Below are 24,883 nucleotides of genomic sequence, written 5' to 3'. Positions count from 1 at the left end.
CAAAATCCAAAATCCAAAATCCAAAATCCAAAATCCAAAATCCAAAATCCAAAATCCAAAATCCAAAATCCAAAATCCAAAATCCAAAATCCAAAATCCAAAATCCAAAATCCAAAATCCAAAATTCAAAATCCAAAATCCAAAATCCAAAATCCAAAATCCAAAATCCAAAATCCAAAATCCAAAATCCAAAATCCAAAATCCAAAATCCAAAATCCAAAATCCAAAATCCAAAATCCAAAATCCAAAATCCAAAATCCAAAATCCAAAATCCAAAATCCAAAATCCAAAATCCAAAATCCAAAATCCAAAATCCAAAATCCAAAATCCAAAATCCAAAATCCAATCCAAAATCCAAAATCCAAAATCCAAAATCCAAAATCCAAAATCCAAAATCCAAAAATCCAAAATCCAAAATCCAAAATCCAAAATCCAAAATCCAAAATCCAAAAGCCAAAATCCAAAATCCAAAATCCAAAAAACGGCTTAAAACAGCCTAAATCAGCTTAAAACGGCTTAAAGCGGCTTGAACCGACTTACAATAACTTATATTTGTTTAAGAAAAATTCAATAAAAAAAATTTCAAAAAATTTACGCTAAAATCCGTTTATATTCTTCAAATAGACGCTACATATTATAAAAGGGCATTTTTTACATAAATTCTTTCTTGAATCTCACATTTATTCATAGAAAATTAAAATCCAAAATCCATAAAAAACTTAAAACGGCTTAAAGGTAGCATAAAATGGCTTAAAACGGCTCAAAACGGCTCAAAAAACTTAAACTGCCTAAAACTCTTGGACTTAAAATGGCTTGAACGGCTTCAAAAAAAAAAATGAATAATAATTGGGTAAGTGGCCTAATAGCCAAAAAAAAAGCTAATAGCCAAGGCTTACATAGGCTTAAAATAGCTTAAAATGATTTAAAATGTCCTAAAATGGCTTCAAATTTACTTTTTGAGTTATTTCGAAATTAAAAACATCTTGAACTGCGGAGTACACCTTATTGTAGGCATTTTTAAAAGGAATTTCTTATTTCTATCATGTCGTTAATTTTGTTTAATTGAAAAAAAATATATATAAAAAATTTGGCAGTCTTATCATTTTTGGCGAAACCAGCTGATGCTGGTATCATGCTGATTCGAACTTTCTACGAGAAGGGTTACGTAACATTTTTTGTTAGAGTCACAATCACGGACAAATTTTCTTGACGATCTTGAGTAATAGTGGAAGAGCATCTTGCTTCTGTAACTTGAAACTTGTTTGTGATACAGCTGGAAGATATTTTTCTTAGTTTATAACTATGATGGGATAACTAGAGCAAAACTAATATGACGAACTGGTGACCCCAATGAAATAATTTCTAGCAAAGTTCGTGGAAGAAATCTTGATGCTTTCTACGAAAATTTCACTAACAAAACACCACAAAACAATCGATGAGGAATCTCTGGCACAATTTCCAATAAAATTTCCTATGCCATTCGATTCCTAAATATCTGAATGATCCCAGAATGGAATTCACTAGGATTTCGCTCAGTAAACATATGCTTCTCGCCAAGAATACCTCCATTACTGTCTACTTAATTATGACAGTTATTTGTCTCCGAAGCCCACGGGACAAATTTCCGACAATGGTGTCAGATACATTTCTTCAAATTCAGGTCAAAATTTCATAAGTGGATTTCTTTATTTTGAATTCTTTGTCATACATTGCTTTGAGAATTGTGCCAAGGAATTGTTTTCAAAAATTTAGTTTTTCTATATTTCAATTCTTCTAATGAAGATTAATAAAGAATAACAAACATTTTGTCGGTAAAATAATATAATAAGCATATTTATTGATTTAAAGTAGAAAATTATGTGTTATAGAATATTATTTTTGCGACCAGGTGGGTAAAACAAGTGAATGAAATGGAAAATTACTAAATTAAAATTCAATCCATCTTATACGTATCAAGTACCCTCGGAAATTTCCCAACTCACAACTCTTGGCAGCCAGTCATCGAGTAATGAGAAATCATTCTTCCCCAACCATGGCGCTATGTCGACCTTATTCCAATTAAGTTCATTTGAATCCACAAAGCCATCATTTCACCAGCAAAAGCCTTCCTTCCTACCCCCAACCCGTTTGAAATCCCTTCATCAAATTGTGAAAAGTACAACGAAGAAAAGCCAATTTTCTTGACGTTTATTTGCGCGTTCGCAATGTACGGCAATAGAACATAACAGAGAAAAAAAACGATTTCGGAATCTCGTCTTTCAATTTTTGCGTAATAATTCTGCTGAAGCGTCTCATGTCTTATCGTTCTCTAAACATCGGACAGTGCAAGCAGCCGAAGAGTCTGCTGACGAAGATGCTGCCTGCCTTCCCGAGCAGAATCTGATTTCGAAATTCTATCAATATGATATCAAATTTAGTTTCCATAACATTATATAATAAATAACAGTTTTTGATAAACATTTCCCAGATTTTAATCCAAATCCAAAAATATAAAACTAAAGCTGTTTCCAAAACAATATAGCTTAACTGGTAATCAAGTTTACCCTGAAAGTTAAAGATAAAAATATAGAATCACTAAAAGAGTTTTAGGTTCGATATGGTGCCATCAAAAAGTGTTAGTATTCTGTTTATCATCATAAAAAAATGATCTCATATTCTGATATGATTGTTGTTAACTTGATCGAAATATTTTCTTATTGAGTTGTCACACAACATTAGAACTAATTTTCAATTAGTTTTCATTCTCTGATCGGGTCTTCATCCTGGTGTCCGTTGTTCAGTAGAAGGAAAAAAGCTCTCGCCGCCACTACTGACTGGAAACTGCGAAACAATTTCCTGCGCAATGCTTCGGAATTTTCCCGTCTTTTGTTTCTGCTTCAGAGAGAAATGTAAACCATCCCAGTGATGGCATTTCCGCTTCCCTTGTGCTCCATTTCACCGATGGCGGGGTGAAATATCAAGCTCTATGTATTTCTCTTCGAGTTTAAGTCTTGCTTGTGAAAATTGAAGATGCTGTGATGGGCACGTGTAAACGATATAAAACAAATTGATGGTTTTAAAATAGTTAACCTGGTTTGCAGGGTCTTTTTTTTTGCTTCTGATAATTTATCCATTATTATCAAAAAATTGCGAAGTTTCAAATAAGACTTCTTGTTGTTCTACCTAAGTAACACACATATTAAATAAGGGCATGTCAACTGATGTTATACCAGATCTGATCATATAGTGATTAATCTATCAATATGGTCATATATAATCGATTATTACATGTGTGCTATTTGGAAATCGAAGAAAAGAGTCGTTAGTTCAAATTCCATTAAAGCACGTGCTTCTTTTTTATAATTTGATTATCTTTACCACACGCAACGAGTTGATCAATTAAATAACCATGCGGATCGGTTTACCGAACAACTTTCAATATGTTCATTATTTGGATAAATCCTATCAATGCTTGTGCTATCTGGATCAAAACTAAACTCACCCATCGTGTAAAATTGATTATCATATTTCCAATTATGTATACGACGGATACTACTTTTTCAACTCATTGCATTGATATCAGTGGCACGTGCCATCCCGACTAGAGGCTTGTAACAAAAATATAATAAAATTTAAACAGAATATGATATGCATATCATATTATGATATAATTTTGTTAGGCTCCGTTATCCACAGAACATATTAGAACAAAAATATAACAAAATGTGTTTCATTTCCCTTTGAGATATTTTTTTGTTCATTTTTAATAACTTTATAACAAAATTAAATAGTTATTTAGGCATTTCAATAATATACAATATTATCGTATATCGAAGAGTATTATAATTTTGATACTTCGTATCAAACATTATAACTTGGTTTGATATGTTTTTGATATAATTAAAACACATTTTGTTATGTTTGTGTTACTATTCACACACTTGTTGTTATAATTTTAGTTATTTCAACAACATCCTGCATCAAGTTTATAACAACCTATGCTCGAAAAAAAAAACTTTTAACATAATAACACGTGCTGATATAATTCTGTTATGCATCCTTAGCCGGGATACTACCAACAATTAATTTATGCTGGAATTTCGTTCTAATATAATTGGATCGATTGGTGCTCAAGAATTTATTGATTTAGGTAGGTATTGTCTTCCTGTGTGTCCGTTCCGGAAACGACTCAATACATTTACCATGAGCGATTGTGACGAATGTACTTGAGATGAACTTCATGCACTGAAAAGTAATGTCACAAGAATTTTAGTGTTCTGTAGAAAAATGTCCTATTTCCCGCTGCATTTCCCACATTTAGAGCCTTCAATGACATTAACGATTTAAAAAATTCATGCACCCAACATTGGCTACTCGATGAGATTCACGTTTTTGAACTACTCTACTGGGAAAGTCACGTAATTTTCGCGAAATTCAAGCCTACTACTATTACCATTCCCAGCACTGGTTTCTTTTTTGCTTGGTTTGCTGGAGGTGAAAATCATGTTAAACATTGGATTGCATGAAATTTATGCTGAAAAACGTTCCTCGTACCACACAAACGGTAGAAATATGTCATGCGAGGCATTTGCTGACAGTTACAGTACTTAGTAGTGTACTAAATGACAGTATGAAAGTTTTGATAATTTGATGCTTACACACTATAAAAATTCAAAAACGTTTCAGACTACTCTTGTGGGGTAACTTGCAACAGCTAGTTTGATCTATATTATTTGATATTTCTTGCCGTTTATCATCAAAAACACATGAAAAGGCAAAATTGAACATAAATTTGTTCAGTAACATTAAAATGTTTGTACCGAAATTAAATCAATACACGTTTGGTACTAAATATAATAAATTTTCATGAAGCGCATTTTTATTAGATTTAGTTTTCTTTTATTTATAAAAATAATGAAAAATTTTGAAAATCTGTATTAAAACTAACTTGCAGATCTGTCATTGGGAACTTTCTGCATGAAGTATGATAAAAGTTGTATCAGAACACCAATAGAGACCATTTTAAAACAGGTCTACCACAAAAGGCCGAATCACAAAAGGCCGAATCACATAAGGCCGAATCACAAAAGGCCGAAAACACAAAAGGCCGAAACATACAAAAGGCCGAATCACAGAAGGCCGAATCACAGAAGGCCGAATCACAATAGGGCCGAATCAATTTTAAAACAAATTTTAGTGAAAGCCACAAACATCCAGCACATTTTTCTACAATATTATGAACATTTTCACAGTAGGGTAAGGCGGGACAAGATGCACAAGTAACATTACTAGCTGAATAACATTTTATCCAGCTAAAATATGGTTAGTGTTAGTGTTAGCTTACACACCCAAAAAAATTCTATAATTGGAGCTGTTGTATTTTGTACAACATAAGTGTAGAAACCTCGCCAAAACTGGAAGGTTGTACAGTGCCTGTTCGATTTTGGCAACATGCCAAAAAAAATCATGTTGCCTTAATTGAACCGTTCCAAAATTTGACGGTTGTTTTTATTATATCTTTTATCACCGTAACAATGACCACGAATTAAATTTACCTATTTTGAATATGTTAAGCCTTGAGAAGGCCCACAGAAACCTTGAGATTGACAAGATTTGTGACTGATCATGATTCATTTTTTTGTGTACATGGATTTCCGTGTTGCCAAAGTCAAGCCGAGTCAGAATCGAACGGGCATTGTACGATGAAAAGTATTCTTAGTAAACTTAGTATTCTCATAATCACTCAAACACTTGTTATACCCTATCTCAGCAATCATTCTCCTGCTTGTTTCGTAAAAGACTATGTTGGCATTTTACCGGGCAAACGCTTACTGTCCGAACTCGCTGTCGCAAGTCGGACCTAAAAATGGAATAACATCCTCTGTTTGCATTATACCGGGAAAACGCCTGGATTTGCTGTTTGCATGACACCGAATAGATGCTATTCACACCCTTCGGATATCAGAGACTTCAGCGGCCTTCTGCCGCCTCAGTTCCTTCATCCTCAATGCGGTTTCGCCGCATGTAAATGTTGCACTGTTTACTGACATGACATTTAACGAAGCATGGACTTGTTCTTTTCATATCCAAGTTTTTTTTTAGGTTTGTAACTTTAAGTCGGCCTTCTGTGATTCGGCCATTTGTGATTCGGCCTTTTGTGATTCGGCCTTCTGTGATTCGGCCATTTGTGATTCGGCCTTTTGTGATTCGGCTTTCTGTGATTCGGCCCTCTGTGATTCGGCCTTTAATGATTCGGCCTTTTGTGATTCGGCCTTTTGTGATTCGGCCTTTTGTGATTCGGCCTTCTGTGATTCGCCTTGTGTGATTCTGCCTTTTGTGATTCGGCCTTCTGTACATTCGGCCTTTTGTGGTAGGCTAGAATGTATTCGGTCTTTTGTGATAATCCCTTTATAACATACATATCAATATGTGATACGTCGCTTGGATTTGCATTTGTATAAGTTATGTGAAGCATAACCTAAAGTACAATTGTATTTGTAGAAAAGTTGCATTAAATCGTTTTATTGGCTTTCCAATAACTGTCAAAACTTATGATATGCTAGAATTTCCCCGTGTGAACACCCTTTGTAATACTAATGAAGTTTTCAATCAAATTGGTGTAATACTCATAATTCAATCAATAATAATTAGTTTTCTAAGAGTACAGTAGCTATTTCTGATTATTGTCATACTTTTACTGCAGAAAATTATTAAATGATCATAATAACACGATAAAGGTTAAGTTTTCAAAAGTGTACTTCAGGTAGCACTGTGTGTTGCATGTTACCCCACATCAGGGGTAGCTTTAAAAATGTATATTTTTCGTCTTTCCTGATCCCAGAAAACCAAATACTGATAAAATTAATACCGCTTGGTATTCTTCACCGCGATTAGGGTACTAGATGGTTTTTTTCTCATCTGAATCCTAAAAATTTTCATCCATATAGCTTTGAAGTTGAAAATTTTTGCAAGTTACCTCGTTTGACGGTATTAGTCATATGAAAATTCATAAATCCGTATTGCGATTTCCATTTTTGAAGAAAAACTTCAATAAACAGAGAAAAACTGTGTTGTCAAACATGAATAAGTGCCCATATATTTATAAACAATACTTAAACAATAACTGTAATTCTACAATAACGAAGTACATGGTTGCAGGTAGAGATAGAGGTGGGCCTAGGCCTAGTAGTCATGTGGATTTATTCATGTGTATTTAATGTTGTTGCAGTTTTTTTTATTTTGCAACACTTGTGACATGTGAAAATGACTTTTTCCATAAAAATAAAAGACGTGTTGCGTAGCTTACAAAGAGAAAATTTGCATTTGATCTCCGAACCACTATTGTACCATACAAAAAAGATTTATTGACAGCAACGGCTCCAAATTTATACCCGACATAAATTTATTTCCTTTCGGGAACATCCAACAATAATATTTATTTTATACTTGATGGAAAAGAATACCATCGTTCAGCATTCTGTTTTGCCGTTACCATGTGCAACGCACATGTGCGGATTTCAAAAGAAAGTTAACCCGTTTTCCTCAAATGCAATTTCCGCGAAAATAACTGCCCACGGAGGGGTCGTTCAAAACGTCTTTACGACTTTCAATTAAGTTTACAGTGCGAATAATGCAAACTGGCCTCAATTGCTATGAAACTGCGACCAAAGTCATTTATGGGTTTATCTGCCAGCCGTAGTTGAATATCTTAAATGTTATTCGCGTGGATAAATCAACGGCACGCTAATGGGCATAATTGCAGAACAGAACTTAGGCGTCTGTCTACACGTTTCTGTGGATGAAATGATGGTTGACGACAGAGAAAGGTATTTTATCGGAGATCTAGTAAAATAATGTCCAACTTGATGATGTTTTCATTTGATAATACTGATTTATGTAATTAATTTTGATTGCTGAGAAAAAATGAAATATTTTTGGTTGCCAACTGTTCTTGTTCCTTGTCACAAAAGGTTGTGTGTCCAAAAACTATTGCAACTGTTCAAGATATGCTATTCAACCGCCGGTCCGTTTGATGTGAGGCTATGAAATATATTCATACTAAATAGTTCTGTTCTAGTTTGCTTCCGCAATTTTTACTAATTTACGAATGTATTTTAGTGGACAAAGACCGGACAAATAAAATTGTCATTTTGAAGTAAGAAAAATACTTTCGATAGGTTAGCCAAAGTATGTGAATAAATTGAAATACTTTCGAAAAACGTAATCTTGTATACTTTGCGATAGTGAAGATTGATTGAAGATATTTGGTGACAAAACATACTCGAGCTGCACTGATTGCTATTTGAAGTGTGTATTTGCCACTGCTTTCGAAGTTCTTAAAGTTTCAAGAGCCACTCCCAAGTGATGAAAGCTTGCAATTGAGTCCACTTGAGACTCAAGATGATCATTTGTAGTTTGTGTTACTATTTGCTATAGATAGTAACTAATTATGGGGTCTTCCTTAGCCAAGTGCTTGAAGTCCGCGGCTACAAAGCACAGCCATGCTGAAGGTGTTTGAGTTCGATTCCCGGTCGGTCCAGGATTTTTTCGTAATGGAAATTTTTTTGACTTCCCTGGGCTTAGAGAATCATCGTATCTGCCAAACGATATACGAATGCGAAAATGGCAAGTTTGGCAAAGAAAGCTCGCAGTTAAGAACTGTGGAAGTTTTCATAAGAACAATAAGTTGATTAGCAGACTCTGTCCCCGTGGGGACGTAATGTCAAGAAGAAGAAGTAACCAATTATATCTCTCATAGCAGCTTATCTCTTCTGTCATACATATTGTGTTTTATTTTACCTTTGAAAGTAACAAACATTGCTGAGAAATGCTAGCTAGAAAGTACCTACCGTTTTGATTCATATTACGGACACTTAAGGCTTCAGTGAAGTACAACTAATCACTACACATATAAATTGAATCGTTCTGTTCAAAACTTTAGCGTAATCAGGCCTTGCAAACACTTGATTTTCGAATGGTGGATGAAGATTTGGATTCCACAATTCACTTTAATCAATAAAAATGTTCGGCCTCTTCATGATTTTTATTCCGGACATAACCACACTTTCGCTTCATATTCCGGACACTTTGATTTGAATTCCGGACAGCTTTTGAAATACATAATCAGAATAGTCAAATCATTAATTAACCTTCCAGTCGTCGCGCGGTTCGCCACCTTCAGAACCACCGCGCTGCTGTTGTGAACGATAAGCGAGGTTTTTTCAGCGGTGTTGTACAAAATACAACAGCGCGACGACTGAAGTGTTAAACGCACTAAGCCGTTAGAAAGACGTCAAAACTTGTTGAACATTGTAAATTTTCATGGGTTGCTATGTAAGCTATGTAAAATGTTTATAAAAATCATCTTTAAAATTGAGAACTTTTTGACGGCGCATTTTGAAACATTTCGAGTGAAATCTTTCCCATACAAAGTGGAGTGTCCGGAATTTGAAGCTGTCCGGGATTCGAATCAAAACGGTACATCATATGTTTAAACTTTTTTCATTGTGCACAGTTTCCACTTACAATGGCTTCTGTTTGATTTGCACTGATTATTGATTCTGTATTACAAGGCAACCTGTTCGAAATTCTTATCAAACAAATCTTTGCTGGTGACTTTGGTGGAATACAAGATCGATATCATTCTCAAAGTCAAGTGCATATAAGATTGTGCGATGGTGATGCCTTCGATGAGAATGCCGGATCTCCTCAATTGCAATGTTGAAAATTCTAGCTTGAGGCGCAAGAAAAAATTGCACAAATGTCAGAATTGAAAAAGCAGTTTTCTTCTCTTAAAATAATAAATAGATGAAAATAAAAACACACAGCCTTTTTATTTGGCAAATCAATGAGCTGTGTGTTTTTATTTTCTTCGATTTGTCTATTTGAAAAGAGAAAACTGCTTTTTCAGTTTTGACTTTTGTGCCATTTTTTCTAGCGCCTTAAATCCGTCTAATATCTTAAATGTTTTTTTTGTATCTGAAATCCCAAAACATAAGTTAGAACCATATGCACATATCAGCCTAATTTGTTTCGCCGGAAATCCATATTCGGACGTTATCTGCCAAAATTCATATTACATGATTGACTTGGCTTCAAAATCATTCAAACGCCTCATTCTTCATGTATTGGCATAAAAAGGGTAACTTTAGAAAATAGATATTTAAGTAGAGAGGTCAGTTTTGGAATCAGCGGAATTTTGTTGAAGAGCATGAGCATGAGCATATCCCGACCAACCAGTTTTCCGATTTCTTTATAGATCTTTGTCCAACGATGGCGATCGCCAACAATTCAAAACGAATCGATATCGATCGCTATCACTGACTGGTTGACCGGGATATGACCGTACTTGACCGTGTTTGACTAGAGCAATCGAAGTTGCACAGGGAATTAATGAATGGGGCTTGGGATTAGCTTACCATTCTTCAATGTGCACAAATCACGGGCTCAAATTTTAAAAGTCAATAACGACGCGGCCACGTCCTTACGGTCATCGGGAAAGGGAAGGAATGTTAGCTAGACAACCGTTGTTACTAGAGACCGAAAAATCTTCTGCATCTCCACAGTTGTCATGGAAAGGATATTGGGTTAGTGGGATAAGGTAAAGATCTGGGAGTCACCAGCGATTGGTGATGCGATCCATGATACATTCACGCCTAACAAGTGTTCATCGCTCACTCTCGCAAAAGCAAGCGATATGATCAACAGATCAAACACTACTAACGCGATTCATGCCGCGCGAGCGACGCGCAACACGATTGATCCTGCTTACATTACCCGCCCCCGCAGGAGCAAGCGACGCGAGCAAAAGATCAAACACTACTCTTTATAGGGCAGAATTTGTAGAAAGAAATCAAGAAACGTTTTGCACAATTAAGATGTAGGACCCTATTAAACCAATCGTTATCAACACTATAAACATGTCTTGACTAGTTGGGAAAATGGAGTCAAAAAAAACATCTTGGAATCCAATGATGGCCGTCTCAATGGTCGATTTGTGTCCCTACTCACGATTTCAAAGCCATTAAACTAGTAGGCAAACGTTCCTGATCTTTTAATTTTAAGCTTTTGCTAGTGCACAAAGCCAAAATTAAAAGTGCAGTGTCGTTGGATGTTTCATTCGCGAGATTAGTGCCTTTCAAGTTTTAGTGGAATCTTAATAGTAACTCTTTACGTAGCCAAATAAACAGGGAGACCAAAGCTGTCTTTGCCAAAGTTGCCATTTTCGCATTCATATCTCGTGTGGCAGGTACGATGATACTCTATGCCCAGGAAAGTCAAGGAATTTCCCATTACGAAAAGATCCTGACTGGGAATCGAACCCACACACCTTCAGCATGGCTTTGCTTTGTAGCCGCGGACTCTAACCACTCGGCTAAGGAAGGCCCCATTTTAATCGATATCTTAGCCTCAAAATTCTTATGACTAGACGCCTGAGAAATGTCACCCCTATGCCAGCACTTGAAGAAGGTATCACCACTTGTGTTTGGCCAGGTGTGGTTGCGAAAATATATTCTTACGTGCTCAACACTATTTATATATCTTCTCGGGGTTGTAGTCATTGAAATAATAGGTTCTCTTGTAATTAACGTTAAACTCAAATATAAAAAAGCTGCAGGATTCAATTTCGACGATTTGTTTCCTAAATCGAACGGATAATGTGCATTCAAGTATGTATCCAAAAATCCAAACATTATCCACAGAAGTTGTATGTCTTATGATTTTCTTCTTTCCACTGAAAAGCAAATATGTACTCGCATCATTTGCAAGCGTAAATTCGCGGAAAACTACCAGCGAATATTGAATTTTGACAAACAGTGAAATCATATTTCCAAGCATGTTCTTCTTCATCTTCTTGGCATTACGTCCCCAATGGGACAGAACCTGCTTATCAGCTTAGTGTTTTTATGAGCACTTCCACAGTTATTAACTGAGAGCTTTCTTTGCCAATGCTGCCATTTTCGCATTCGTATATCGTATGGCAGGTACGATGATACTCAACGCCCAAGGAAGACAAAGGAATTTCCATTACGGAAAGATCCTGGACCGACCGGGAATCGAACCCAGACACCTTCGGCGTGGCTTTGCTTTGTAGCCGCGGACTCTAACCTCTCGGCTAAGGAAGGCCCCGAGCATGTACAACATCCGAAATAGGGAAAATTCTTGTTAACCCGACGGCAATGTTACAACCAAATTGAAAATCAAAATCGCTTCCATCCCCAAGCATTTTGCCATTGCTACATTCTATTACCTCGGAAAATGACGCAATTTCATTTCGATGTGATCAAACGGCAGCCGTTCTTGTAGGCATCTACCTTCTTTAATCCTTCGACGTGGCAGCTTGCTACCAACAGAAGTTACACACAGTACCTATATGTCACTCTCGAAAGACTTTCGCTCTCGCGTGAACAAATATATTATCATAAACGTTAACGCTGCTCGCAGCGTGCAAAGTGAAAAGTTTTCACAGCATTGGATTTGAGTTTACGTTTCCCCAACCGCTACCTACCAGCGACCCTACATGGAACGTTTCAGTAATTCATGTGTTGCGGGCACGCCAAGCTTTGACTTTTGAAAATTATTATGATGTCGTCTAAAAGTGTTTTACACCCGCATTCATTACGGTGGTGGAAGAAAATTCAGTGGGAGGGAAGATGGGAAAATTTGCTTCTCGGATAGGATGAGATTCTTTTCTTTGAATTTTATTTAATGAAATATGAAAACTTACCCAAATTTGCTTCGAATGAAGTTTGTCAATCTGGCCCAATAGAAGCAATTTTTTTCTATTCAATAAACCGAGCAATCTCAATCCTTACTACGTTGCTCATGGGGAATGGAACGACCAGTTGCTTGGATATTGTTTCGTTATTGAATCTTGTTCAGAGAAAGCAGCAAGGTAAGATTCTGTGAAAATAAACAACCAAACATCATGGTACAACGTATACGCTCGATACCTCACTCAGATTACATCTTCAGATGTTCATCAATCCTACGTTTTGTCTGTTAGCATTACATAGAGTTGGTACATATGTATCAACATTAGGGTGTTCCATGTAATACACATTTATTAATTTTTTAAAGAACAAATCAACTTTTTTTTAAATCGTTTAGAGGTTTCGCCAGATAAATTTTGAAGATTTATAGAACTCTAAGAAAAGAGCTATAGAAAATTGTGGACGATAACAGCTTTCCCGGGAAGCTCACGAGACCGATGGAAAGTGTGCAAAATTGTGTGAATGTCTCAGTCTAACATTCCAGTTCGTTTTTAATCCCGCCGGGGACTACGACAAAGTTCCGAGCCTGTTGCTCAATATTGCGCTAGAAGGTGTTATGCGCAAGGCTAAGTAGTACGATTTTCACACGATCCAGTCAATTTGTTTGCTTCGCGGATGATATGGATATTGTAGTCCGCCTGAAACGCGAGGCAGCAAAGGTTGGACTGATAGTGAATGCGTCCAAGACAAAGTACAGGTGGAGCCGAACGCGACAGGGCTAGCCTATGTAACAGTGTTACGATAGAGGGGGATACGTTCGAAGTGATCGACGATTTCGTCTACCTTGGATCCTTGCTGACGGCTGATAAAAAAGTTAGTCGTGAAAAAAGGAGGCGCATCATCAGTGTAAGTCGGGCCCACTATGGACTCCACAAGAAGCAGCGGTCAAAAAGATTTACTCCCACACCAAATGTACCATGTGCAAAACGCTCATAAAGCCGGTAGTCCTCTATGGACATGAAACGTGGAAGATGCTCGAGGAGGACTTGTAAGCACTTGGATTCTTCGAACGTCGGGCGCTTAGGACGATCTTTGGCGGTGTGCAGGAAACGGTGTGTGGCGGCGAAGGATGACCCACGAGCTCGCCCAACTCTACGGCAAACCCAGTATCCAGATGATGGCCAAATCTGGAAGGGTACGATGGGCAGGACATGTTGCAACAATGCCGGGCAGCAACCCTGCAAAGATGGTGCTCGCTAATCCAGGGGCAAATTGATAATTGCGGCGAATTTTACCAGTATGGAACCGAAATACAATTACGCTCTAGGATTCTAAAAATGTCATTCACATCACAGATATTGAATGTTTTCTTGTTTTCTGATGTCTAATGATGATAGAAACCTTTTTCGTTTTTCAAAATAGGTAGTTTGCATGACATTATTCGAAGCTTTCGAAGGTGTAAATATTCGTTGACAATATCAGTACTAAACAATACTTTGTTGCAGAGGTTAGATGCAAGTAGTGAGTATTTTAAATGATGTGTTAACTCAAGCCTATGACCTATTTAACTTATTTTTGAAAACACACAGACTTAGAATCTTTGTTTTTTGCTTATTAAACCGTTTAAACCTGATTCTGTTACTTGTTTTAATTATGAATCGTGGTTTACGGCCAACCAGCCGAGTGGAAGTTTAACAACTACCGAAAAGCTAAACATTACATATAATTTGCAATTGGATTAGATGGACAAATTGATGTGAAGATTTGCGAAAAAGTTACACGTCTTCTCAGTGAGAATCGAACTCACGACTCCCCGATCTCTAGTTGGGGCGCGTTAACCACTACGCCATGAGAGGACTCATGAACGCAGAAGTTAACCTGAATTCGATTTCAGCTCAATAATCACGTGGTCCTCTTTCGCAAAGTGCACCTCTTTCGGAAGAATTAGATGCCCATCCAAACACAACGCTTTCTATATATATCCAATGCCTAGCCCGAGAGCGCATTGTTTTTTAGATATACATAGGAATAGCACACTACACTAGCCAGCAACTGCGCTGGCTGAGGTTTCTATTGTGTGGGCTTCCAATGGGTCGCGACGTTCTCAAACGACCGGTTACGGAACATGAGTCCGTTGCTCGATAAATACTTGTTTTAATTATGAATCGTGGTTTACGGCCAACCAGCCGAGTGGAAGTTTAACAACTACCGAAAAGCTTAACATTACATATAATTTGCAATTGGATTAGATGGACAAATTGATGTGAAGATTTGCGAAAAAGTTACACGTCTTCTCAGTGAGAATCGAACTCACGACTCCCCGATCTCTAGTTGGGGCGCGTTAACCACTACGCCATGAGAGGACTCATGAACGCAGAAGTTAACCTGAATTCGATTTCAGCTCAATAATCACGTGGTCCTCTTTCGCAAAGTGCACCTCTTTCGGAAGAATTAGATGCCCATCCAAACACAACGCTTTCTATATATATCCAATGCCTAGCCCGAGAGCGCATTGTTTTTTAGATATAGGAATAGCACACTACACTAGCCAGCAACTGCGCTGGCTGAGGTTTCTATTGTGTGGGCTTCCAATGGGTCGCGACGTTCTCAAACGACCGGTTACGGAACATGAGTCCGTTGCTCGGTAGTTGTTAAACTTCCACTCGGCTGGTTGGCCGTAAACCACGATTCATAATTAAAACAAGTATTTATCGAGCAACGGACTCATGTTCCGTAACCGGTCGTTTGAGAACGTCGCGACCCATTGGAAGCCCACACAATAGAAACCTCAGCCAGCGCAGTTGCTGGCTAGTGTAGTGTGCTATTCCTATATCTAAAAAACAATGCGCTCTCGGGCTAGGCATTGGATATATATAGAAAGCGTTGTGTTTGGATGGGCATCTAATTCTTCCGAAAGAGGTGCACTTTGCGAAAGAGGACCACGTGATTATTGAGCTGAAATCGAATTCAGGTTAACTTCTGCGTTCATGAGTCCTCTCATGGCGTAGTGGTTAACGCGCCCCAACTAGAGATCGGGGAGTCGTGAGTTCGATTCTCACTGAGAAGACGTGTAACTTTTTCGCAAATCTTCACATCAATTTGTCCATCTAATCCAATTGCAAATTATATGTAATGTTTAGCTTTTCGGTAGCTGATTCTGTTTTTGCACGGATTTTTTTTACACGGCCGTGCACAAGGAGTTTTTTTTTGCCAAATTTTATTTTTGCATGAAACGTCGAGAAATAGTGTTACTTATTGTACATTCTTGAACTGAAAACTTTTTTGCACGGTATGCATTCCCCGGGTGTATTCCCGAAAAATGAGCATATGTAAATTGAAATTTCCTACCTCTAGGAGTATTATGCGGATTTTCAAATTGTTGTAGGAATTAAATGGTGGAATTTGATAGTTGTTTATTTTTGACATCTCTTTCAGATTCAAGAAACTCAAATTTAGTGGGTAAGGTAATTTTTGATTCTTATTCATGATGATCAATTTCGCCCCAGAGTGTCATTTTGAATTGTAGATATTTACTTTTACTGATATTTTCGAAATTAGTATGACAATATCTTGATTAGGTCTACTATAACAAAAAGTTCTAAAAAAACTGATCGATTTGAGCCCGGTTTATGGTATCTGGAGGATATATAACCGAAATTTGATGGAAATTCAATATTATTTTTTTTTTTCTAGGAACTCAACATTTGTTTTTAATAATTCAAAGTGCAATTAGGAAATAAGGACCTAAATTTTCGATTAAATCTTGTTTTTATCGAATAACATAATAGAGCGTATTGTTGCAATTACTTTGACAATTTTTTTCCGCTCAATTTTCGGCTATATCATATTAAAACTTCAAACTTGACACTTTTGGTCAGGTTAAACGCCACAGGGGCTTCACTTTTAAAAGTGGGGTTGTTCCTTTCACTGACATTTTGAAAGGTACACGGTAAGCAAAATCCACCCAAAATTTAAGTTAAACTTAATCATGTGGCATACTATTAATAATCGAAAAAAACATTGTTTTTACTTAAACTTAAGTGATTGGAAAAAAATAGGACAGGCTTTATAGACCTCATGTATAAAAAATCCTAAAAAAGTATTTTTTAAAACTAATTTGAAAAAAAAAACAATATTTGTTTCCATTAAGTGGTCCCGGCAAACTTCGTTTTGCCATCAAGTAGGCCGTTGAAAAACGCCATGAAACGTCCCATGCAAAATGGAAGTTCCGTCCACTCCAGATTTTTCAACTTTCCCGTTAAATATTCTTTACTTTTTATATGCACAAATACATCGGAACACCTCAGGAACACAACTATGGAAGAATTTTCAAAATCCGATAGCCCGTTTTCAAGCCATTTCGTGACATACAAACACCATTCCATTTTTATTTATATAGATTTTTATATTTTTTTAATAAAGTCAAATCAATCAATCAATTTTATATTTTTTTAAACTAGTGGTCCCGGCAAACTTCGTCTTGCCATCAAGTAGGCTGTTGTAAAACGTCATGTCCATTCCCCATACAAAATTACAGATTAGTTTTACCCCGTTGTCCCGACTACTCCGAAGACTTTCCTAAGCTTTTCTTTCACACGAACACGTTGGAGCCCTTCAGGAATTCAACTGTGAATGATTCATGAAAATCCATCGGCCCGTTCTTGAGCCATTTCGTGACATACAAACCCCATTCCATTTATATATATATATATATAAATAGATAGATTATTATATACAATAAAATTTAATGCAATTATTTTAGGGAAAGTGTACCAGTTATGGCCATAGTGGTTCCCTATTTGGCTATATGTGAAATTTTGATAACTTTCACATTTTAGATCTTTTTGAATGTTTTAACATCAAGATATATCTTAATTCTCACTTCTATAACACACAGAAATTTTCAAAATTTGCAGACATTAAAGTTATCACTTATGGCGAAATAGGGAACCACTTTGTCCATTACAGATATAGATTTACAGAATTCCTAGAAATTATGGAAAACTGTCTTTAAATTTTTCATCTAAAATACCTACAGGAAATTTGCAAGTAATAACTCCACTTATTTTGCTAAGAACCCTCAACGAATACGTTCCACGAACTTCCGTGATAAGGAGGTTCGGCAAGGAAATTCATCAGATTTCGATCTTCTATTTTGAAATAAATCATAAAAATGATTCAATTGAAACTTAACATTAAATCATAAAATAATTCAAATTATGCCTCCATTTCTGGATTACGTTATCACAATTTTATGCTGAAAAAGTGCAACAAAATTCTTAGATTTATCGAGAAATGCCTTATTGCCTTGTTTTTCATCTTCTTCCACAATTTTCTTCAACGATGTCTTAAAGAGTTGTGTGTTTTAGGAAAAAAAAAAATACTGATTTTAAAGGCACATCTTTAAATTAATCACTGAAGAACTGCTACTGGAACTGAAGAAGACTACAAGTGCTAGTCGAAATAAGCATATCTGGCCAGAGATCAGCAATTAATACGGAATTAAAAGGTACAATACTTGAATGTAGTTTTTTGAACCTTTCAATTGAGATACCGTAAAAAGGGTTCGAATACGTAAAAGAGTCAATCTGTAAATTGTCATTTTGAGATGCCAAACAATTCGTTGTGCTAAAATTAAGTAATTATTTTTTTAACATTTTCTTTTTCATTCGTCAAAAAACAACATTTTTCTAATCCTTAGACATAATTCTATTTAAATTTTATGATAAATTCCAACCATAATTCTATAAAAAATAGGCGAATTTCTTTTAGAAATTTGGAAGAATTAAGACATTTTTTGGATTGAACTCTTTGCATGCAAGAAAACTGCTGTAATCATCCTCGGCAAACTTTTTTCAAAACTAATCGTGGAATCCCTGAACAAATTACTGGAGGCGTGTCTGTCGAAATATGCAGAAAAGTTGTCTGCCGCATAGTATTAACTATTTCTAGCGGGTAAAGCAAGAGACTATTGTCGCCATTCATACATTCATAATAAAAAGTTTGATGGTGTTCTTGATGAAAAGTTGACATGAAACACTTCAATGATTTCGGCTAAAATTCAAACTTTTTGGACTGTTTGTCAAATGGTTACTTGAAAGAGTTTTTTTTATTAAATTATTATCAGGTAGTTATAACGATATCGGTTATAGTTATAAAGTCTAGCGATCCTCAGACGATTTTTTGTTGGAGAAATTTAAGGAAGAAATGGTCATTTCTGTATACCTTGGATTATTTTCTTCCTAAATTCTTAGCAAAATTTTCAAAAGAATTTGAAAAAATTTTGGAAGGATCTTAAAAGATTTTAAACTGTTATAGATTAAAAGGGTAGATGCTATTAGAATGTCTGAAACACATCTTGAATAAAGTATTACACAAAATTAACCTTTACGTCCCCAACCCCCTACAAGGCATTTTCAAACCACCTTGAATTTAGTTTAAAGATGTTAAAGTTAATTACCATAAATGGCCAATGCAGAATTCGGATCCATTACTGGAGTCACGGTGGCGTCAAAATTAAAAAGGGTTTTTTTTTGTATTTATTTCAATTACAACATGTTTTTTTAATATAGCGACGTCTCAATCTTCATGAATTCTAAAGAAAATCAGTATCAACTGATGTGACTACGTCAAAGTACTAAGCTCTGTTTCTACCAGAACCATACATGCCATCCGCTGTCTCAATGTTCATGAATTGTAAAAAAAAGCATATATCGATAAATAAAGAATGAACTTGGTATCAACCGATATGGCAACTTTAAAGCACTTGTTCATTAATTTCATCATGGTCTATATTTTCGTTTTATTACCAATCTATTTTTTGGTGAAGAGAAATCTACCACGGAATTCACCAGAAGTTCAATTAGAATGTCAACAGAAACTCAAAAAGAAACATAAGAAGGATACAAAGAATGTTACAAAGAAACCGTTTTAAGGTGACACGGGAGACCGTGTTATTTTCCCTATCTTTTTCCTCACTCTAACAATTATCATCAGAATTTTGTGGAAGCAAATCTCGAGTTTTGGAAGCAAATCTCCAATTTGTGCGAATTGCTTAATGCTAATGCTAATGCTAATAGAATTGTCTATAAATCAAGTAAAATCCCAAAAGAGCTCCAGATGAAACTGGTATCAGTGTCCGGATTAGTTGATGCAATTTTCATATGCTTCTATTCCTACAAAATCATGCGGAATATGATGTTGCACGGTATACTTTGGCCAAATAATGGAAATATTGTCCAAGAAGTATCGGCAGAATACAGAGTTGAAATGCTAGAAACTAATCGCCAAATTAGTTGATACAAAGCTTTTCACAACCTAGTGGTTCGCGGTTACAAAGCTAATCTATTCTGAAGATGTATGAGTTTGATTCCCGGATAGTTCAGAATCTTTTCCTAATGGAACATTCCTTGACTTCTCTGGGTATAGAGTATCGTCGTACCACGACACACGAATAAGAAAATGGCAATCATCTCTCAGTTAATGACTGTTGAAGTACTCATATAACACAACACTGAGAAACACGCTCTGTCTCAATGAACACACGTCAAAAAAGAAGAATTAGAAGAAGAGGAACAAGAAGAAGTTATGGCAATCTTCATGAATTTGAGAGATCTTGTCAATAAACAAAAACAACACGGTATCAACAAATGTTGTCACATGATATGTATTATATATAAAAAGCAAATGTCCCCCACGTCCCTGACGTAACCGGCACGGTTATGTTCAAAGGATCACAATAAATCATTTTCATTCGTTTTACATTTAAACTACGGTGTTGAATTGAAAAAAAATAATCACATTTCTAAATTTTGGCGCTATTATGACCCAGTACTGTCCGGAGATGATCTTGGCATAATTCCGAATTCCTCATTGGCCATTAATGGCAAATAATTTACTTTATAAAGGTACTAGTTTATAAAGTAAATTGAGGATGGTTTCAAAAAAATGAATAAGAACTTATGAAATGACAACTATTTCAAAATGCCTTGATAAGGTTGGGGACGTAAAGGTTAATCAAAATATCCCTAGTGTGATTCTAAGTGACATTTCTAAAGCAATTAAAGAAATCCTGAACAAATATGTGGTGAAATTTTTAAAGGAATTCTTGTGAAAAAAAAACAAAAAAACGAAATTCTGGACTGAATAAATATTTCGAAAATATTTCTAAATTGATACTGTGATGAGTTCCTGGAAGAATTCCTAATTTACGTAGTACAGATTATAGTTATTTATAAAATTTAACCAAATAATTTAAATTTTGAAAAATTTAAGTACGGTTTTACAGTGAAATATTTATGATAGAGAGTTTTTGCGTTGTAAGGCATTTTTCGGGAACATTTATGTTTTTAAGTGTGTTTGCACTATTATTCCACAAGTACTCAAAATACTCATCTATTTTTGGAATCTGTGTTGATATTGGCTATTGGTCTTTTGGTTTTGAAGTAACATCGCTTGGGGTACCGACACTTTCCGTATGAAATTTCTCCGATCGACATTTTAATTTCAGTTAATTTACAAAAAGAAACAATAAATAAATAAAATGTGGACTATTCAATTTAATCAATATAATCAGGAATGAATAAATCATACAATTCGGCTAAATTGTGACCAAGAAGTTCTTACTCGAAAACGGGTGCACCAATTTGTTTCTTTTCTTCACAATATTCTCTAATCAAAGTATTGCTTCAAAAAGCGAATAACCATACATGATTAAAACGCCTAATATATTTATGTAAGTTATTGTTACGCGTCGGTCCCCCAGGAAATATATTCAGATCCAGATGACCAATAATCAGAATCGACACAAATTCTAAAAGAGGAAGAGCTTCGACAAAAATATTTTTTAAAGATTTCGTAGACAAGAAATGTTTTTTTTTTTTTTTTAATTTAATTTAATCAGCACAAAACATAAATATATGACAATTTAATTGAAAAAGACATTTTTTGATAAACAGAACCCCACAAGTTGATTTGTAAACAGGAAGCACATTTTATATTCTAGAGTTGAAAACAATGACTTGACAAACATTGATTCTTTCTGGGTCACTCTAACCAGTATTTCCATCACAGAAGCCAAGAATTGAGTCCAACAAAACATTTTTTTCGACTCATAATAATCTCGTAAGCAAAATTCGACGCAATTTTGTTAGGATAAAAATTCCATCGTTTTGATCCTTCTCAAAGAGAAACTCTTTGTGCTACTTACAGATATTTCTCCATGAAGACTGCACCTAACTGTCCCCCACCGCGTTTGCTCAGCTGTATTCTAATCAAACGAATCTTTTTTTTTTGTTGCACGACAAGTGCAATTAGACTCTATCAGTGTAAGGGCCTGTTCACAAATTTCATAACGGGAGTGTCCTCAAAGTGTTACAGCTCATACAAAATTTGTAAAACATACAAGTGCGTTACGAGAGGGTGGGTGGGTATCAAAAATGACCATTTTTGGCGTTATGAAATTTGTGAATGAACCCTAAAAAAATCTGATTTTATCACTACTCAGAAAACGCTATGGGAAGCTAGTGGGTGGTATTCGCAAACGCAAAGGGATTGCTGTAGATGAAATTCACTGTGGGGATGAAGCCCTCGTCACTTGCCATATCCGGTCCCATGAAAACCCTTTTCCTACTCTTCCTACTTATCAAGCGTGTATCATAAACCCTTTCTAATTCCATTTTCGAAATTGTTTCCACTCGTTCACGCAGGTCGACGTATTCCGATCGCATTGCCAAACACAGGTGCCCTGTCACGTAGACGCCATACGCTTTACATCCGATCGGCCATCATCGTCTTCATTTTGTTTGCATTTCTGCAGTTCCACGTGATAAACTATGGTAAGTGCAACGACAACGTGCAGCTTCTCACACGAGGAACGGAAAAACTAATAAATTTCTGTCACACTGTTTTCGCAGACTCCAACGAGTCCGGACCGGCGGATACGGCCAACTACTCGACGGCAGCGATCCTGCAGATGGTGCCACCGGTTTTTCATAAATACCTGACATCGAAGACCCGCAACGGAACGCAAGGTACGGTTTGGTGATGGGATGTTTCAGAAATAATTTTTTTGTGAAAAATGTGATCGATTTTCGGAAGCTTTTACTGTTTCTTAGTAGCTTTTTGAGAGAAGCTTTTCCAGCTACTATGAGAAGCCTTTCAAGCATCTGGAGAAGCTATTACAGAAGCTTTTTTAGCTTCTGGGAGCAACTTTTCCAGTTTCAGGGAGAAGCTCTTTCAGCTTCTGGGAGAAGCTTTTCCCGCTTCTGAGAGAAGCTTTTCTAGCTTCTGGGAGAAGTATTTCCAGTGTCTAGGAGAAGCTTATCCAGCTTCTGGGAGAAGCTTCTCCTGCTTCTGGGCGAAGCTTTTTCAGTTTTTGGCAGAAGGTTTTTCAGCTTCTAGGAAAGCTTTTCCTGCTAATCCATCTCATGATTATGTTATTTTTTTAGTAATGTTTGAAAATTTAGCTCAATATTCACTTTGTTAATTAAGTTGGTTTTCACCTTAAGGGAAGTGTAGAGCTCTATTTTATTTTATTTTTTAGTAATCCAAGTCAAAACTGGCCATTTTTATTTTTATTTACTATATCCTTGAATATTGTAAGCTACTCACTCCCTGACGGTCTAGTGAATTTAATTTCACAAAAGTAAAACAGGAACACCTTCACTTTGTTACTACCATCCATCCAAAATCCACTTGTACAGCACAGCTTCTAACCAAACGACCGCACCCTTAAAATGCCACGTCTAAGATCCCGACGGAAAAATTTCACGCAACGTCGATAACCAACTCAGTAGTAAAACACTTCTCAAACTCCATCGACTGACCGCACTCAAAAGTTGTAAAGTTCCATCCCGAGCACTTTTGTTATCCCGACGGTTCTCGAGAAAACGATGCTCCATTCCATGAATTGAATCATTTCACCCATCATCAGCATACATCAGCCGAAGAAAACAACCCCAACGGCTATCTGCGAAGTTCCATCTGTGCATCTTTTATGGGATACATACATAGCTCATACGAAGCAACATAAACTAACAAAAGCCAGAGAACATTACATGGGTAACTCACATATGCCAATGATCTCGTATTATCTTTGCCTCTCTATTATGAATTACATATGAATATCTGTGGCTTTACAAACAGAGATGTCTTGCTTCTATTCAGTAATTTCAAAGCTTCGTTGGAAGAGCTTACAGAACGCGAGTTAAAAATCATCATAAAATTGTCTTTATAAATCTGGTAGATGGCAAGTACAAGTGGTGAGTTACTTTAAAAGATTATGATCTCTTCCGAGAGAACCATAATAAAGAGCGAGTCATAACCGAAAGATGGCATCGTTTTTGAGTCAGCTAGAAGATGTTTCAACGATAAAACTCTATTTTCCCCATGAGTGAGTTTTAATTTTGACATTGAATAAATTAAAAAGTTTTCGCGGAAAATGAAGTTGAATAGACCAACCAACCACCGATCAAAATATGAAAAAACGAACGTTTTGAGTTAAAACTTGAATTTTCTGGATGCAGCTATATCCTTATTCGTGATAGAAATTGAAACCAGACTAACTAGTACAGATGGAAATTAAACTTTTGAAATATGTATCTTAGATATGGATTGGATTTGGATTGGATTTGGATTGGATTGGATTGGATTTGGATTGGATTTGGATTGGATTTGGATTGGATTTGGATTGGATTTGGATTGGATTTGGATTGGATTTGGATTGGATTTGGATTGGATTTGGATTGGATTTGGATTGGATTTGGATTGGATTTGGATTGGATTTGGATTGGATTTGGATTGGATTTGGATTGGATTTGGATTGGATTTGGATTGGATTTGGATTGGATTTGGATTGGATTTGGATTGGATTTGGATTGGATTTGGATTGGATTTGGATTGGATTTGGATTGGATTTGGATTGGATTTGGATTGGATTTGGATTGGATTTGGATTGGATTTGGATTGGATTTGGATTGGATTTGGATTGGATTTGGATTGGATTGGATTTGGATTGGATTTGGATTGGATTTGGATTGGATTTGGATTGGATTTGGATTGGATTTGGATTGGATTTGGATTGGATTTGGATTGGATTTGGATTGGATTTGGATTGGATTTGGATTGGATTTGGATTGGATTTGGATTGGATTTGGATTGGATTTGGATTGGATTTGGATTGGATTTGGATT

The 24,883-nt window shown here is 36.1% G+C and overlaps 1 protein-coding gene across 11 annotated transcripts in view; it reads left to right on the top strand.

Moving 5' to 3' along the window:
* LOC5567292 (alpha-1,6-mannosyl-glycoprotein 2-beta-N-acetylglucosaminyltransferase) overlaps window positions 1–24,883 on the top strand; it is a 318,648-nt gene that overhangs the window by 162,565 nt on the left and 131,200 nt on the right. For all 11 annotated transcript variants that reach the window (XM_021837631.1, XM_021837627.1, XM_021837632.1 and 8 more), the window contains 2 exons: window positions 22,400–22,528; window positions 22,607–22,723. In XM_021837631.1, the coding sequence (XP_021693323.1) occupies window positions 22,400–22,528; window positions 22,607–22,723 (246 nt within the window). The remainder of the gene's footprint in view (window positions 1–22,399; window positions 22,529–22,606; window positions 22,724–24,883) is intronic.

The sequence above is a fragment of the Aedes aegypti genome, chromosome 1 (assembly GCF_002204515.2).
Source record: "Aedes aegypti strain LVP_AGWG chromosome 1, AaegL5.0 Primary Assembly, whole genome shotgun sequence".
In the NCBI taxonomy this organism is placed as follows: Eukaryota; Metazoa; Arthropoda; class Insecta; order Diptera; family Culicidae; genus Aedes; species Aedes aegypti.
The sequence above is the reverse complement of the archived record's forward strand: the minus strand, read 5'-3'. Positions and strand labels throughout refer to the sequence as shown.